The 18,151-nt window shown below is 37.3% G+C and overlaps 4 protein-coding genes across 4 annotated transcripts in view; 2 read left to right on the top strand and 2 right to left on the bottom strand.

The window, feature by feature from the left end:
* Positions 1 to 3,558, top strand: part of LOC134006182 (SH3 domain-containing protein 19-like) — a 33,223-nt gene extending 29,665 nt beyond the window's left edge. Inside the window, exons 13-18 of the mRNA XM_062445266.1 lie at positions 327 to 385; positions 504 to 754; positions 1,160 to 1,191; positions 1,299 to 1,473; positions 2,450 to 2,544; positions 3,398 to 3,558. Of these exons, the coding sequence (XP_062301250.1) occupies positions 327 to 385; positions 504 to 754; positions 1,160 to 1,191; positions 1,299 to 1,473; positions 2,450 to 2,544; positions 3,398 to 3,505 (720 nt within the window). The 3' untranslated portion in view covers positions 3,506 to 3,558. The remainder of the gene's footprint in view (positions 1 to 326; positions 386 to 503; positions 755 to 1,159; positions 1,192 to 1,298; positions 1,474 to 2,449; positions 2,545 to 3,397) is intronic.
* The window catches only part of LOC134006179 (zinc finger protein 208-like), a 1,001,836-nt gene that overhangs the window by 104,424 nt on the left and 879,261 nt on the right, over positions 1 to 18,151 (top strand). The window lies entirely within an intron of this gene.
* LOC134006196 (E3 ubiquitin/ISG15 ligase TRIM25-like) lies at positions 11,210 to 12,825 on the bottom strand. The gene has a single exon (XM_062445282.1). It carries the CDS (start codon positions 12,823 to 12,825, stop codon positions 11,218 to 11,220), a length of 1,608 nt encoding a protein of 535 aa, XP_062301266.1. The 3' UTR covers positions 11,210 to 11,217.
* LOC134006233 (E3 ubiquitin/ISG15 ligase TRIM25-like) lies at positions 15,626 to 17,248 on the bottom strand. The gene has a single exon (XM_062445321.1). It carries the CDS (start codon positions 17,246 to 17,248, stop codon positions 15,626 to 15,628), a length of 1,623 nt encoding a protein of 540 aa, XP_062301305.1.

The following is an 18,151-nucleotide window of genomic DNA, read 5'->3' as shown; positions in this document are numbered from 1 at the left end:
TTTATAACAATTTTTTTCAATGATAGAAAACTAATTTGGTGACACTTTTTACATGAACCTTAAAGTCCAGTTCTGCCTGGATCAGGGTTATTATAGTTAACTAAAACTGAAACTAGCAGTGAGAAAATAGTAAATAGTTAACTGAAATAAAAATAAAAATGATGAAAACTAAATAAAAACTAAAATGAACGATGTAAAACTAACTAAAACTAAACTGCACTGCTTCAATTTTCACCGTGTCTTGTTCAGTTTGACTTCTTTAGATAACATATATTTTTGATTTTTTTAGCGTTTCATGTTGTGACTGATTGTTTTGTCCTCTGTAGTCCATCCTTCCTGTGCAGCCGACCGAGCCGAAAGAACAACCGGACCTTCTTCCTGTCAGGTCCGACATACAAACCTGCTCATCTTCTACAGCTTCACAGTAACTTCTGTATCTTTAAAAAAAAAAAAAAAGAAAGAAAAGAGTGTAATGTTTTCTTTTTCTCCGTGTGTGTGCTCAGCGGTCCTCGGTGCGTCGCCTTGTTCGACTACGAGGGCGAGGAAGAGGACGAGCTCACCTTCTCCCAGGGTGATGTCATCGCCCTGCTGGAGCTCATCGGGCAGGAGTGGGGCCGCGGACAGATCCACGGGCGGATCGGGATATTCCCTCTGAACTTCGCCAAAGTGGTGGAGCCGCTCCCGGAGACGGCGCCGTTGCCGGGGGAAACGGTGAAAACTACATCAACGGAACCGGCGGTAATAGAAAGTCCAGGTGAGCGGTAGACCTTACTTTCTCTCAACTACTTATTTAACTCTTCAGCTTCTTTCTTGTCTTAGTTTATTAATTAAAAAGTATATATATACTTTAAAAAACGACACAGCTAAGTTACATGTATACAAGGAAAGACATTTTTTTTTAAATGTTTCTACTAAGTAGTTACTCATATCCCTTTAAGGAGTATTTTTTGTGTGTGTATTTGTTTCTAATTTTGCTTTTTAAGTATAAAAAGTATGATTAAAACGCCTTTAAAAATGTATTAAAACACCTTTAAAATGTAGAAATTATGCCTTATTTTTATTATTATTATCCACTGATATGCACAATACTTTTATTATACTTTTATTATGTTTCTGTGTATTAACTGTGATTATGTTTATTTATTGTTTACATTTACAGCACCCAAGTCTTCACAGGACCTGAACACAGAGGTTAGGCTTTTCATTTATTCTCACGCTGTAATATTTTCTGCTTTCCTTTTTTTTAAATGTATTTTCATTGAACTGTTATTAAAAATGTGTTAAATCTGTGTCTGTAGACAGAGGAGTGGGTCGTGGCTCTGTTCGACTTCCCCGGTCAGACTGCAGAGGATCTGTCTTTCCACAAGGGGGCGCTGATCCGAGTGACAGAGCACATCGACTCGGAGTGGAAGAGAGGAAGACTGGAAGGGAAGGAGGGACTTTACCCTGCTGCCTTCACACAGCCCTGCCAGGGTACGACACAAGCACCCAAACACATAATAACAGGGGGAAAAAGACCAAAAACATATAAAATATAATAAACATACAGTAATATACTTGTAATAACTCAACTTTATTAGTGAAAACACACATATCTATCAATCAAATTAGATTTATAGAGCAGCTTTCACACATGTCAGATACAATTCAAAGTGCTTTATAAGAAACACACATGATGGTAAATATGGATTATACATCAATATACAAGTAAAAAATACCAGAATTAAAACAAGGTGTAAATAAAATAAATCAATCAATAATAAAAGATTAGAAATAGAAAGAGTTGATAAAACCTACAGTTTCCAATAAGATAAGATGTTCCTTTATTAGTCACAGTAAAAAATAGAAAGAGCATCAATAATAACAATAAAGAACAATAAATACTAAGTAAGGACACAAGCGATAAAAACAATAGTAGTAAAAAATATATAGTTATAGTTCACCAATTCAACCTTACACAATATATTCCTTATTTATTTATTTTATTATACTTTTTAGACCTTATTTTTTAATTCTTCTAAAGTTTGAGTACCTCTTATGTTTACGCTGCCTTTTCCAACTGGAAAATATACATGTAACTATGGTGAGATGACGATAATGGATGTATTTGCTTAAATTGTAAAAATTGAGAATACATTAAAAAAGTATAAATAGTAGCAAAGAAAATAAATATACACACACTGACAGTTATTTTCTCAGTTAATCCATTAATTGGTTTGTCTGTAAAATGTCAGAAAATGTTGGAATGTGTTAAAAATGAACAGGTCGATACCTTAAAGATAACGAGTACGGACACCCAGCCGTAATATTGTCTTATATTCATGTCAATACAGTAAATATAATACAATAATTGTTAGATATGTTTTATGTATGTGTCTAAGTGTGTCTTTGTGTGTGTGCGTGTGTGTGTGACCCTGAACATTTTCTAACCACAACTTCCTGTTTCCAGCTCAGCCAATCCCAGCGCAGCAGTCAGAGGTTAAGGGCGTGGCCAAAGTTCTGTTTGACTTCATCGCGGAGAGCGATGATGAGCTCACACTAAAGGTGCGTGTGTCATGAACAGGGATGGGAAGGTTACTTTAGAAATGTAATAGGTTACAGATTACTAATTACTCTATGTAAAATGTAATAAGTAATGTAACTATTTCAATGACTTCATCAAAGTAATGTAACTTATTACATTTGATGACTTTTCTAATTTTCTAACCAATGTTTTCAGCTGTCAGTGTAAATGGTTCTTCCTTCCTTCCTTCCTTCCTCCCTCCCTTCCTCCCTTCCTTCCTTCCTAAGATCTAAGTCCAGCTGTTAGGGTAAATGTTCCCATTAAGCACCAAAATCTAAGTGCAGCTGTTTTTCATGGATACTGACATGATTTATAAGGGAGATCATTTCTTATAAAGCAACATTTATCTCTCATTTGAAAATGTATTCATTAGTTCTTGTAGATTTTGGAATATAAAATAAAGATATTTGATGAATAAAGTGAGTTTAATTGGTACTGTGACTCCATTTAAGCCCATGTGTGCTCCAAATAAGCCCACGTCATGATTTATTTACTAAATATAAAAGAAAATATTGATTTCAAAGAATTAAAAACAGCAATATATGTATTCAGTAACATGTTAAAATGAGTAAAATCTTAAAGGTCTGACTTGGGATGTAACCTCCTTTGTAATCATTAACATTTTCATCAGTAACTAACTACTAACCCTAACCCCAAAACAGTTCATGAGTAGATATTTATGTAGGATGAAGTTTAAAGTTCTGATTCAGGTAAATCAGTGCAGATGAAACATTAAATTCAGGCAAAAAGTGATTCAAGTTTGTTCATTTTTCACCTAAAGTCAACAGCTTCATGTTTTAGTTTCTCTCTCTTTCTCTCTGTCTCCTCCTGCAGGTTGGTGACGTTATAACTGAGGTGGAGTCTGTGGATGAACAGTGGATTGTAGTAGTTGTGGGCGGGAAGCGTGGGATCGTTCCTAAAAACTACATTTCACTTCTCTGACGAGGAAATCCTGAAACAAAACAAACAATTATCGGGTCTCTCTCTTCCCGACTGACCTGTCAATAACTCTACAGTGGATTCCTGTTTCGTAAACCGGACCGAAATGCACTTGCACTCGACGGCGGCGGCGACTGTCCACTGAATTTCAGATTTTAAAAAAACAACATTTTGATTCCCTGATTGTTTTTTTATGTAGCAAAATAAGCCTGGTAAGTTTTGTTGGTAGTTTGGCTGCGAAATTGGAGAAAAAGGAACTCTTGCGGTGCGATAGGATTGTTTCTTGTTTCCTGGACAACGCCAATGTAGCGTCACCACGGCGACCGAGACCTTGCTCTGCTTCCTAGAGAACTGGACGGACCTGCGCTGCCTTAAAACTGACGGTTACATTAGACTGTAAGAAATTTGACTGGACTTTCTTTTTTTTTTTGTCTTCTTTTTTTTCGCTGATTCGGTTTGACTCTTAACTCGAAGCTCGTTTTCAGCTCTGCACAAAAGCGTAGACGGACACAAAATCGACTTATAATGATGGAAACCGATGAGATAGTATCATCCAGATGGCTGGACTCATGCTTCAAAGAGCCGCGACTTCAACTTGTTTCTTCTTTGTGTCTGATGACGGATGTTTGACGTACACTTTAGTCAAAATTGGGTTTTTTTTTATCATGTTTCAGTGTTTACATCGGATTACATTTATGAGTTTTGTTTTAAAACCCTGCCAGCTCAACTGCACTCAGAATGAAAAGTGTTCACTCTACAGGTTTAGAGAGGTGGATTAGTTCATGTTTTCTAACCCTTTAAAGCATAAAACTACATTTATCTTCAGCAAACTCTTAAAAACATGAGAACGTTAGTCTCATTCTGAGCCAGAGGAGATTAGAAAACTGAATTAAAACTAAAATATGTGGAGCTTTAAGTTGTTGAATCACTGCTGGGCCAGGTTTGTGATAGTTACTGTAAGGTAAGTCTGACCGGTGTTAATAATGTTTTGTTAGAGTTTCCTTTTAATTCATCTCTTAATGAAACCGTCTCCTGCAGATTTTATGAAAAGGACCAAAAAAAATCACCACTTTCGAAACATTCTCCGTTTAGTTAATGACACTTTTATGACACTGTAGGTACCTAAAGCTATTTATAAATGTTTATAGAGTTAATTTCTTATGTTGCACATACATTCTCATGGCTCTTCAAAACATCTTACACCCTTCGAGCTTTGAAGCCTAAAAAGTAGCATTTTTACAATAAAGAACACTATTATTGGTTTAGTCTATCAACTTGACTGCTTGACCTTTTTTCAGACGCTACTTTATTTTGTTGACTTGGCTTCTGGACCATATTTTATATTTGACAGTTTAAAACATGCAACTAAAGCTTGACACTAAAAGCAAGTATCTCAATAAAAGCAAACTAAAACATTAGCTCAGTTATACACTACGAACACAAAGCTATCAGTCACAACAGCAGCTGCATATTTTATAATACTTAAAGGATTTGGTTGTCTATTTTCTGCATTTTTCTATATATTTCTTATTGTTAATACATCTCATGTTCAGAGCCAAACCAACAATGATCTGATCTACTAACAAATCAAATATAGAGTGTATATCAAAACCTTATATGCACTCACTGGCCTCTTTATTAGGTATAACTGTGCATCTAATTTAATTCAACACAAACAGTTTTCCTTTAAATTCTACATTTATGAAGTTTATACATGTTCAGTTTCTGTTAACAAAGTGATAATTCTACTTTGTTTATTACTGAGGTCATATAGTGGGTGATGGTGGTGCATTAGGGTCCATTATATTGACTGATGTTCCTATTATTTTGTCCACTCCATCAATATACATGAGTGGGGCAAAATATTAGGAACACCAGTCAATATAATGCACCCCAGCACGCTACTACACCACTTACTATGACCTCAATAATAAACATAAAATAGAATAATCAACTTCCTGACAATGTTAACAAAATTGAATTGAGTTGTTGTATTGGATTGAATTAGATTGCACAGGTGTTCCTAATAAAGAGGCCAGTAATTGTATCTTATTCCTCCGTTATCGTCCAAAAAACTATTTAAAAACACGTCAGCGAGTCACACGGCTGCACTGGGTCAAAGGTTCCTTCGTTATAAAGAGTTTGGTCACGTTAGAAACAAAGTCATACACTAATTATAGCCAAACTACTAACCTCTACACTGTAAATAACACTGGCACAAAGTTGAGTGATTATAAAGGGATTTCTAAACAAAGTAAAGTGACTGTAATCGTTGTGGACAAGAAATATGTGCGGCGATGTGACTCAGTGATGTGTTTTTAATAATTTTTGGATGATAACAGAAGTTTATGACATAGAGGAATAAGATCTATCAGGCTTTGGATACTTAATTAGGAGATGAGTTCTTTGTTAGTTTGGCTCTGTACGTGAGATTTGTTGATAAAAAGAAAACCAGAGAAAATGACAGCTTCACCCTTTAAAGTCACACCATGTACTAAGATGCTATGAAATATCAACATGTTTTTAGTTTTTTTTATAATGAGACTTAACATGTTATAAAATCCATACAGACTGGACCAAGAAACGGTTGTAACACCAGTTTGCTTAAGAACTTATGACATCGAAAAAGTTTTAAAACTACTTTAAAAACCTGTTTCGGCTTTTGCTTCTTCTTCTTCTTCTTCTTCCTGCACCCAGACAGTGTTTTTGAGTAAGTTTAAGCACCATGTTGGTACTGTAAGGGGAACAGGAAGTGGTTGTAACGTCGCTGAAAGGAGCTCTGGCTGTAGCTTTAAAAAAAAAAAACAACGTACTGTACTTGCATCTTTTGTTGAAGCGCTCCTTCACATTCCCCTTAATGTGTTTCCTGTGTTAAAACACTACATCTCAATAAGCAGCATCTCACACTTTTCAAATGAAACTCCGACTAAGCCTTTCAGTTTTTATTACAGATAAAACATGGAAGGTTTTCTTTACACGTCTATCAGCAAATTAGCAGTGATGATGACCGATTCATGGTCAATTTAAATTCATGTTTTTAGTTGTTTATCTGACACTTGGAGGTCAGTGGTTTTGTGTGCTGTTGCAGGAATCAACAGGAAAACCCATATATCATTTTAAATGTGCTCAGATAAAAACATTGCGAGTTACTTTACATTAAGTTGTTATTCATAATATTTCTCATGCAATTCTGGAAGTCTGAGAAGGCGAAGTTAAAGTTGTACTGCCTTGATTTGAGGAGAAAAAAGCTACATTTACACAAATAATAAAAGTCCAGTAGTCTGCATTCTCTAAAGGAGCCTTTCCCATTGAAGAAAAAATGTATCCTACATGTATGTAGTTTTTATATTTCTCACAGTATTCAATTTAATTATATTTTATGTGAAAGCGATAACAAGATTAGGCTATGTTTTGATAGCATTTTGAGATGTTACACACTGAAAAAGTACAGATCATGCAGTTTTTTGACAGTCATGAAAGTATTTGGGGGAAATGTTCAAACTATATATTTGTAAGGTAAATAATAGAGCACAAAAATAAACAGTTTGTCTATTTTTTTTTACCTGCAAACACTGCATTTAGCCATCAGTTATAATGATTCTCACTAGACAATCAAGCAAGTGAAGCAGTCAGTATTTTACAGTCAGTGAGGAAAACCTTTCAGTGTCCATATTTCTTAATTCTCAGTTATTGCACTTTAAAACATTAAAAGGTCGAAAATTTAGCCAGGAAGTTTAGATGTTTCCATTTTTTCTTAGTTTGCAGGCATCACGACTAATTTGGTGGCAAATTGTCAAAAAAGGAAATCTTACATGTGGTATCTTCAAACCTTTGGGACTGGTTTGTGTACGTGAGTGTTGAATGATACAGAATAAACAGTGAAAGAGATTTATACAGTGCTTTGTAACAGATATTTTTATGTGTAACCAAACATTCCAACTTTTTAATCCAATAAAACTTTGAGACATTTCAATAATCTCATAATTTTTACTTTCTTTCTTTCAGTTTTTGTATATTTGACATTTATGAGACATGTTTTACATCAACAGGTGAGTTTAACTGTTTCAGTGCAAATCTCCAATAACTGACTGATTGATTGGCAGCTGAACATTAATTCAACCAAAAGATTAAAAAAAGTAAAATTTCTACTGTAGACAGTGATGGAAGAATTAGTAAAAATCCATATATTTACTAATATTTACATCCAATTTATAAGCTAAACCTCCTATTGATGTGGGAATGTGGGCAACCTACCAGACTGTTTAGAGCAAATAAATACCCACATTTTCAGTAGTATAGATCTTTGAGAGAGTTAAAACTAAATATTTCCATAAACTGCATGTATGTTGATGTACATATTATAACATGCAATCAAAATATATCTGTGAAAGTGACAGAAATTACAGGACTCTTGATACAATCATGCATATTTGGTCCTAAAATGATATTTAATCGTATTTGATTTAAATTGTCACATACTGGAGTTTCTTGTGGTTGAAGTTGCAACTATAACACAAGCCTCAAGTGTGTTGGTTTATTATTGATACAAAAATGAATTCCCATTTTCTAAATCTTAATTTATACTTTATTTGTATAGATTATCTTTGCGATGGCTGGATGATAACAAGCATGAGACTTAACATTTTCATTATTAACATTATTATTATTCATCACAAAAATGTATTGAACAAGCACTGTAATTTCACAATGGATCCAACACAAACACCAAAATCATACCATTATACAAACAGTAATTCCAATACATCAGGATGGAGGCGGCTCTGCCCCTTTTTGTAGAGAGCGTCTGTGTTTAGGGACCAGTCTAACTTATTATCCAGGTATATACCTAGATACTTATAACTTGGCACCACCTCGATGTCCACCCCACAAGTATTCACTGGCTGAAGAGGGGGCTTGAACCCGCGGTATTCTATGATCATTTCCTTAGTCTTTGAGGTGTTCAGTAGGAGATAGTTCTTGTGACTCCAGTCACTGAAGGCTTTTATCAGATCACTATATTTAGATTCCTGTCCATTCCCCGTCCATTATTCGTCCGAATATTTCTGGATGGTGCAGGACCAGACGGGGAGTTCCGGTCCTCTGAAATGATGCCAACGCGGAAGTAACTTAAAACTGCATTCTATCAAAAGGCCACCAGGGGGCGACCGTTTTGGTGTCAAAGGTCTTCCGTCTCTATACAAGTCAATGGAGAATTCACCAACTTCTCACTTGATTTCTAACCTCAGTAAACGTTTTCAAAATGTGTTTATGGTCTCAATCGCTAGTTTAAAGCCTTCTTCAATGCAGTATGATGTTCATTTGTGAAATTTTGGCCTCCCTGATTTTATATTTGACGATAAAGCAGGGTATGCATTAGGGCGTGGCTATGTCGTGATTGACAGGTTGATTGGTTCACAGGTTCAGGAGGGCGCCTCATGCCCCTCCTGATGCCCATATAAGTAGAATACGTGATTTTTTTTCCCCAGCATGCACCGGAAATTTTCAAGATGGAGCTGCCCAGATCCGAAACTATTGGCTTCCGAGCAGCACTCCACAAACCAATGGGTGACGTCACGGATGTTATGTCCATTTCTTATATACAGTCTATGGGCAGGACTCAGAGTTGTATTTGAAGTCCGCTGTGTACAGTGTGAACAGGAATGGAGCCAGGACAGTCCCTTGTGGAGCCCCTGTGCTGCTCATTAATGTCCCAGAAACACAGTTCCCCAACATGACATTCTTCTCTGTCATTGTAACTCATCTCCTGTTACTTTACATGCACTTTACATTTATTTCCAATCTTAAAAGCAGATTATCAACCATTTTGTGAGTTATTACGTCTCACATTCTTCCTGTAATTAATTTATGAACACATCAGCTACAGCAATAAAATGTCAACACTCCAGGATTGTGATAAGAAGTACAATGGTCATAGATCACATATAAACATTAACTGTCCTTCAGTCTTTTTATTCTACTCCGTCTACTTGAACTTACAAAACTTAGCAAAGTCTCCATCAGAGCAAAGCCAAAGTCCAGCATAGAGAGGCTCAGTGAATGTGGTCTGGACTCTGTGGAGGAGAGTCATCGTATCAGAGACTCTGTAGAAGGACAGAATACCTGCTCTGTGATCCAGGTAGACTCCTATTCTTGAGGACTGAGGGCCTGAGATGAATGCTCCGATCTTATTATGCACGAATCTTAAGTTATTGGTACAATTTAATACCCAAGACTTATCATTGTGTCCAAAAGCATGTGCATTAAAATCCCCTGAACGACCAATACTCTTGTATGCGACTGCAACTCCAACATACCCGCTCCTCTCAACCTCCCAATAACAACGTCCAGTCAGTCCATCTTTACTCAGGACCTGAGATATATGAATGAATCTGTCTGGATGGTGAGGATATGGTTTATTTCTAACAGCACATGTTATCTTTCTGTTCCTGTCTGATAAAATCAAAAGATTACTTGCTGTGTTTGGATCCAGTGTGATCTGACATGAATATTGTAAGAACTCTGCTCTGGTCTTCAGATCTGCTTGTGGCCATTTCTCACTAAGAATGGTCTTCTGAAGTTTAGCAGATGCGTCAACCAGGTTATGTTTTTTAAAAGCAGGAGAATCATAGTGAGGCTGAAGGTGTTGCTCACAGTAAGAGGCCAGACACACCAGACAGGATTTGAGGGCTTTCAGCTTCATCCCAGTACAGACATCACAGGCTACATCTTTAGGTCCGGCATAGCAGAGATCAGCAGGAGCAGCTCCCAGTCCGGTCTTCTTCAGCTCCTCCACTAACTCTGCTAACATGGTGTTTTTACCCAGTTCAGGCCTTGGTATGAAAGTCTTTCGGCACTGTGGACAGCTGTGGATTTTCTTCTTATCTTCTACATCCCAGAAAGTTTTAATACAGTTCATGCAGTAGTTGTGTCCACAGGGAATAGTCACCGGATCCTTCAGTAGATCCAGACAGATTGAACAACAGAATTTCACTGCGTATTCTTGTTTTCCTTGCTGCGCCATTTCACCTCTCAATGACGGTTAATGTCTCAATGGCTTGACTTTCCTGATAGCGAAGACGCTCTGCATAGCAGAAGCATCACACACAGTCAATCTGCTTTGAAGTTGCTTGTCGGTTCTTGCACGTCACAGCATGTAGGTTACATCCATCTCTAAACTTGTTGATCTGTGATATGAGCAGGAACCAGGAAATATACACATATTCATAATGGTAAAAGGAGTGGTTTGAACCTTGGCAGCATTTATGGCCCTCATTCACATGTTTACAGTCAGTTTGATTATCAGTGTTCTCTGCCCCACAATAAAACTTTAATGTGTGGCTTTGGATAAACAGGAAGGATGGTAGAAGGCAAAAGGGGTATCTTCATATTTCTTGTCATACAGGGTACTCAGAGTAACAATACCTGTTGTACTGCTGTTGATTATGAAAAATGTTATTCATTAACATTGAGGTATACAGTATATTTCTATATAATATATGATATAAATGAAAATACTGGTTTCACCACACTATTATTGGTTTCATTCATCAATGGAAAACTACTTTCTCTGTCATAGTAAATCTTGTTTTTTGCTACTTAACACACCTGATGTTTTATTTGATATTTTCAAAATCACTAATGTCAAACTTTCAGGACAATGGTCATAAATCAGGTATAAACATTAACTGTCCCTCCGCCTTTTTATTCTACTCTGTCTACTTCAACTCACAAAACTCAGCAGTGTCTCCTTTAGAGAAAACCCAAAGTCCAGCATAGAGAGGCTCAGTGAATGTGGTCTGGACTCTGTGGAGGAGAGTCATCGTACCAGAGACGCTGTAGAAGGACAGAACACCTGCACTGTGATCCAGGTAGACTCCTATTCTTGAGGACTGAGGGCCTGAGATGGCAACTGAGATGTTGTTATGTCTGAATGTGTATCCAGTGCCACAACGTAAAGCCCAAGACTTATCATTGCATCCAAATGCACATTCATTAAAGCTTTTTGATCTGTATGCAACTGCTACATCAACATACCTGCTCCTCTCAACCTCCCAGTAACAACGTCCAGTCAGTCCATCTTTACCCAGAACCTGAGATATATGAATGAATCTGTCTGGATGTTCAGGATGTGGTTTATTTTTAACATTAAATGTTATCTTCCTGTTGCTGTCTGATAAAACCAGAGAATTGTGTGCTGTGTTTGGATCCAGTGTGATCTGACGTGAATACTGTAAGAACTCTGCTCTGGTCTTTGGCTCATGTTGCCATTTCTCACTAAGAATGACCTGCAGTTTATCTCTGGCTGCTGTAACAGCTGCCATCAGGTCCTTAAAATACCACAAGTGATCAATGTTCGTTCTGGGGGAGCCTGCAGATCCACCAACACCTGACATCGAGGGGTATTTCTGCAGAAACTGGGTGTGATCCTCTGTGTGTGAGAGCTTCTCCAGCTCAGTGTCTTTCTTCTTCAGCTCAGTGATCTCCTTTTCCAGCTTCATCTGAAAGTCCTTGATGTGATTCACTTCAGTTTCCTGCTTGGATCTGATCTGCTGCTTCACATCTGAGCTTCTTTTCTGAATGAGACGGATCAGCTCAGTGAAGATCTTTTCACTGTCCTCCACTGCTTTATCAGCTGATTGATTGACGGCCTCCACCTCCTGTTGAAGCTCCTTCACATCTTTCTCTCTGTCCTGGATTCTCTGGTGGATATTTTGCAGACTTACGTTGAGCTCCTTCTGCTTCTCAGTCCTTTCTGCTGCAGCTGAGATTGTGTTGTGGCCTTTATGTTCATCCATGGTGCAGAGAATACAGATACACTGTTGATCAGTGCGGCAGAAAATCTTCATCACCTCATTGTGAAGAGAGCAGATGGTCTCCTGAAGTTTACCAGAAGCGTCGACCAGGTTATGTTTTTGAAAAGCAGGAGAACCATAGTGAGGCTGAAGGTGTTGCTGACAGTAAGAGGCCAGACACACCAGACAGGATTTGAGGGCTTTCAGCTTCCTACCAGTGCAGAAATCACAGGCCACATCTGTAGGTCCGGCATAGCAGTGATCAGCAGGAGCAGCTCCCAGTCCGGTCTTCTTCAGCTCCTCCACTAACTCTGCTAACATGGTATTTTTTTCCAGTTCAGGCCTTGGTATGAAAGTCTTTCTGCACTGAGGACAGCTGTGGATTTTCTGATCTTCTCCATCCCAGTGTGTTTTAATACAGTTCATGCGGTAGTTGTGTCCACAGGGAATAGTCACCGGATCCTTCAGTAGATCCAGACAGATTGAACAACAGAACTTCACTGTGTGTGCTTGATTTCCTTGCTGCGCCATCTCACCTCTTAATGACGGTTAATGTCTGAATAGCTTTACTTTCCTGATAGCGAAGACGCTCTGCGTAGCAAAATCGTCACAGACAGCCAAACCCCTGGTCCTTTTTCCCTACTTATCTGCTTTACAGTGGCTTTTACATTCTTGCACTTCACAGCATATTGGTTACATCCATGTCTAAACTTGTTTATCTGTGATACCCGCAGGAACCAGAAAATAAACCCTCAGCTCAGGACTCTGGGCGGAGGTTTTCAGTCTTTGCTTCATTTAAGGGAATGGAGGCAGTTTGACAACATTCATAGCTTTTCTTCACGTTTGCTTGAGTTTACAGCAAATGTTTTCAGTTGATATATTGACCTCTGATCATTTCCTCAGATAATGCTGTGGATATGTTTAATTATATGTCTGATTATATGATATTGCTTTTAATTTTTTTGAATACTTTTTTGGGAGCCTACGTTTGGCAGTAAAACATTCAGTCTCTGTCAGTGAGATTCTCGTCCTGATCTATTAGACTTTTTTCATTCAAGGAAATGGAGCAGCTTGAACCTTAGCAGTATTTACAGCACTCATTTGCATCTTTACAGACTAAATTTAACCAGTCTGTTCAGCCATTCTGTACACATTCACAATGGTGGTTTTCAATTTAAATACAGCATAACCTTTATACTCATGTCTTTTTTTCTGCCACATTTGTCACCAGCAGCATTAGAAGAACTCATAAAAATAAAATCACAAATAACATAGTGGAAACAACTGAACAAAAACAAGCAAAAAAAACCCAAAGCAATATAAAGGCTACCTGTTAAAAGCATTTTTTCTTAATGACCAAACTTTGTCCAAATATTCACACAGAGCAAAAGTCTTTTCATAATTCAACATTTTCCATAAGGAAGTTATGATACAAAGGGTAACATAAAAAATGCAATTTATTTTCTACTTTTTTTCACTTGTATAACTGACAAAGCCAATCCTGTTCTTCAATACAAACATGACATCCTGTTTCCAAATGTAATGGTCACATATCATACAGACATCTTTTCGTTGTAGGCTGATAAAATTTCACATACTTTTTACTACTAAGCTACTAAAGTTTACTAAAGCACTGAATAAACCATATGTCCGAAGTTTTATGGCTTATTCCAAGTCACAATATCCCATACTTCATATATTTAGTGCTTAATGAGCTCATTGTGTCTCAATTTGAATGTAAAATATGAATCTTCAGTGTAACCAACTCTAGTCATGAGATCATCTGGAATCAGAAGTTGAATATTTGCATCTGAATTGAGATGAAAGAAAAGTTAAATGTGTCAAAACTAAACAACTCTGGTAAAGAACAATTATCTAAAAGTGTTTTTCAGTAAATGTACTATCTCTGTAATTCTTAAAGGAAAAGGCTGAAATGTTATCTTAGTCCAAACAGCTGTTTAAATACAATAAGTCAGACACAGCAGGTTGACATGATGCCACTGCATTAGTTTTATTTTCACAGTTGAATGCATCTTCTCTCAATACAAATCAGGGTTATTGTTATAGCAGTGATGATATTTACATACATGTTTCATATCAACACATTACAGATCATTGTTAGCATTAAAACACTGTTCTTCTCACTTCTCCTTCCTCTTTAATCCAGGACTAGTTTTAAGGGTTCCTACATTTTCAATCCCCAAACAGCATTTAGAGTCTGGAAGATACAAGGATGTTACTTTCTATTAAGTCACTAGTATTCACCATCTTTTCCTGTGGAAAATGAATGCAGCACAAGACAGGAAACTGATAAGTCACACTTGGTGCATTCAAGGAACCTTTGACATCTGTAATTCAGGAGTTGGCAGCTGAACTGCAACATTTTTAGTGCCACTAAATATCAAATTCAGATTAAATTTTAAGCAACGTTCATGTTTCTTATTTGTCTTCTGGGTTTAATTCTGTTTGCAATGATACAGCTCGCATGGTGCTTTGTTTAATCATCAGATTTCCGATCGTTCTCTAATGCATCAACAAGGAAGAAGTCCCTGTTCACAACTGCAGTGTGACATTAAGATAATATAACTTAGACAAAAATATTTATGACTAATGTTGTGATTAATTGAATAAAGTTCCAAATGTCTGCAACTTGATTTTCATTGCATAGTAAACTAAAGTGAAACATGTATTTACCTGGAAGGAAGAAAGGTTATCTTTACAATGTCTGTATGATTCAAAGAATGAGACTGTTCACTCTCAAAAAGAAAAAAGTCAGTACAATGAGGCAGAGATGTATTCATTTATTATTCATTATTAATAAGAAAACATTAAAAAGCACTGTATTTTTAACCAACATAATGGTTCCAACTACCAAATTTAACCAACATAAACACCAAAATCATGCCATTATACAAACAGTAATTCAAATGTATCAGGATGACTTAATCAGCAATTGTTTTAGCTGTCACCTGAAAATGATTAAACAGAGATGCAAAGATTGTAGAATATATTCAGTAAAATAATTACTATCACAAAAACCCTCAAACAATTATCACATATTAATAACCACAATGATCAAATATGCAAAAAAATATATTGTGTAAATGAAACTACTACTTTAATCACCATAGTATTGCTTTCAATCATCAATGGAAAACACATTTCTCTGTCATAGTAAATCTTATTTTTTTGCTACTTAACACACCTGATGTTTCATTTTAATGTTTTCAAAGTCACAAATGTCAGACTTTCAGGACCATAATATGTATTACCATGGTCATAAACCAAGTATAAACATTCACTGTCCCTCAGCCTTTTTATTCTACTCTGTCTACTTCAACTCACAAAACTCAGCAGTGGATCCTATAGACCAAACCCAAAGTCCAGCATAGAGAGGCTCAGTGAATGTGGTCTGGACTCTGTGGAGGAGAGTCATCGTATCAGAGACGCTGTAAAAGGACAGAACACCTGCACTGTGATCCAGGTAGACTCCTGTTCTTGAGGACTGAGGGCCTGAGATGGCAGTTGAGATGTTGTTATGGATGAATGTGTATCTAGTGTCAAATCGTAAAGCCCAAGACTTATCGTTGTGTCCAAATGCATATGTATTAAATTTCCCTGATCGACCAAGACTCTTGTATGCAACTGCTACCTCAACGCGCCAGTTCCTCTCAACCTCCCAATAACAACGTCCAGTCAGTCCATCTTTACTCAGGACCTGACCTACATTAGTGAATCTGTCTGGATGTTCAGGACATGGTTTATTTTTATAATTATTTGTTACCTTTCTGTTCCTGTCTGATAAAACCAGAAAATAGTTTGCTGTGTTTGGATCCAGTGTGATCTGACGTGAATATTGTAAGAGCTCAGCTCTGGTCTTTGGTTCTGCTTGTGGCCATTTATCACTAAGAATGACCTGCAGTTTATCTTTGGCCGCTGTAACAGCTGCCATCAGATCCTTAAAGTACCACAAGTGATCAATGTTGGTTCTGGGAGAGCCTGCAGATCCACCAACATCTGACATTGAGGGGTATTTCTTTAGAAACTGGATGTGATCCTCTGTGTGTGAGAGCTTCTCCAGTCCAGCATGTTTTCTCTTCAGCTGAGTGATCTCCTGCTGCAGCTTCTTCTGAAGGTTTTTGATATGATTCACTTCAGTCTCCTGTTGGGATCTGATCTGCTGCTTCAAATCTGAGCTTCTTTTCTGGAGGAGACAGATCAACTCAGTGAATATCTCACTGTCCTCCACTGCTTTATCAGCTGATTGATTGATGTCCTCCACCTCCTGTTGAAGCTCCTTCACATCTTTCTCTCTGTCCTGGATTCTCTGGTCGATATTTTGCCGACTTACGCTGAGCTCCTTCTGCTTCTCAGTCGATTCTGCTGCAACTGAGATTGTGTCGTGGCCTTTATGTTCATCCATGGAGCAGAGAAAACAGATACACTGTTGATCAGTGCGGCAGAAAATCTTCATCACTTCATTGTGAAGAGAGCAGATGGTCTCCTGAAGTTTAGCAGAAGCGTCGACCAGGTTATGTTTTTGAAAAGCAGGAGAATCATAGTGAGGCTGAAGGTGTTGCTGACAGTAAGAGGCCAGACACACCAGACAGGATTTGAGGGCTTTCAGCTTCCTACCAGTGCAGACATCACAGGCTACATCTTCAGGTCCGGCATAGCAGAGATCAGCAGGAGCAGCTCCCAGTCCGGTCTTCTTCAGGTCCTCCACTAACTCTGCTAACATGGTGTTTTTACCCAGTTCAGGCCTCGGTATGAAAGTCTTTCTGCATTGAGGACAGCTGTAGATATTCTTCTTATCTTCTACATCCCAGAAAGTTTTAATACAGTTCATGCAGTAGTTGTGTCCACAGGGAATAGTGACCGGATCCTTCAGTAGATCCAGACACATCGAACAACAGAATTTCACTCCGTGTGCTTGATTTCCTTGCTGCGCCATTTCACCTCTCAATGATGGTAAATGACTCATTTCCTCACAGCAATAGAGCTCTACATATTAAAAGTATGTTGGTTACACCCGTGTCTGAACTTGTATATCAGTGATATTAGCAGTAACAAAGAAATAAACAGTCAACCCTCTTGAGAAAAGGGAGAGGTTAGTAGTTTTGCTTCATTCCAAGAGAAGGAGCGGTTTGCATGTTGGCAGTAATCATGGCTCTCATTTACATATTTACAGTCAGTTTGAACTGGCTAACTTTTTGCCATATAGTGTACTCAGAATAACAGTACTTGTTCTGTTGCTGTTGAGTGAAGTCATCTTCAATTTTGGGGGGATTTTCATGCTTTTAGAGTTTGATAACTTCAGAAAAGAAGAAAGGAAAGAGTGTAAAATGAGACATAATATGAATGAATTCAGGATTTTTCTACTTTCATGCCATACCACTAAAATGATCCCTTTTAAGACACACTAATATGATATAGAAATAAATTCTGGTGACAGACATTCATCTTCCAAAGAAAAACAAATCATTGCTACAAAAAAACATACTGTGTGTAGCGGAGAGAAAATATGTTTCAGAAAGAAAAAAAAACGCCAAACTAATATGAAGGCTACCTGTTGAAAACATTTTTTCTTAATGACAAACCTTTGTCCAAATACTCACACAGAGCAAAAGTCTTTTCATAATTTAATCATTTTCCATAAGGAAGTTATGATACAAAGGGTAACATAAAAAATGCAATTTATTTTCTACTTTATTTCACTTGTATAACTGACAAAGCCAATCATGTTCTTCAATACAAACATGACATCCTGTTTCCAACTGTAATGGTAACATATCATACAGACATCTTTTCGTTGTAGGCTGTTAAAATTTCACATACTTTTTACTACTAAGCTACT

Source organism: Scomber scombrus, chromosome 23 (genome assembly GCF_963691925.1).
Source record: "Scomber scombrus chromosome 23, fScoSco1.1, whole genome shotgun sequence".
NCBI lineage: Eukaryota > Metazoa > Chordata > Actinopteri > Scombriformes > Scombridae > Scomber > Scomber scombrus.
Note: the sequence above shows the minus strand (reverse complement) of the source record. Positions and strands in the feature narration are given on the sequence as shown.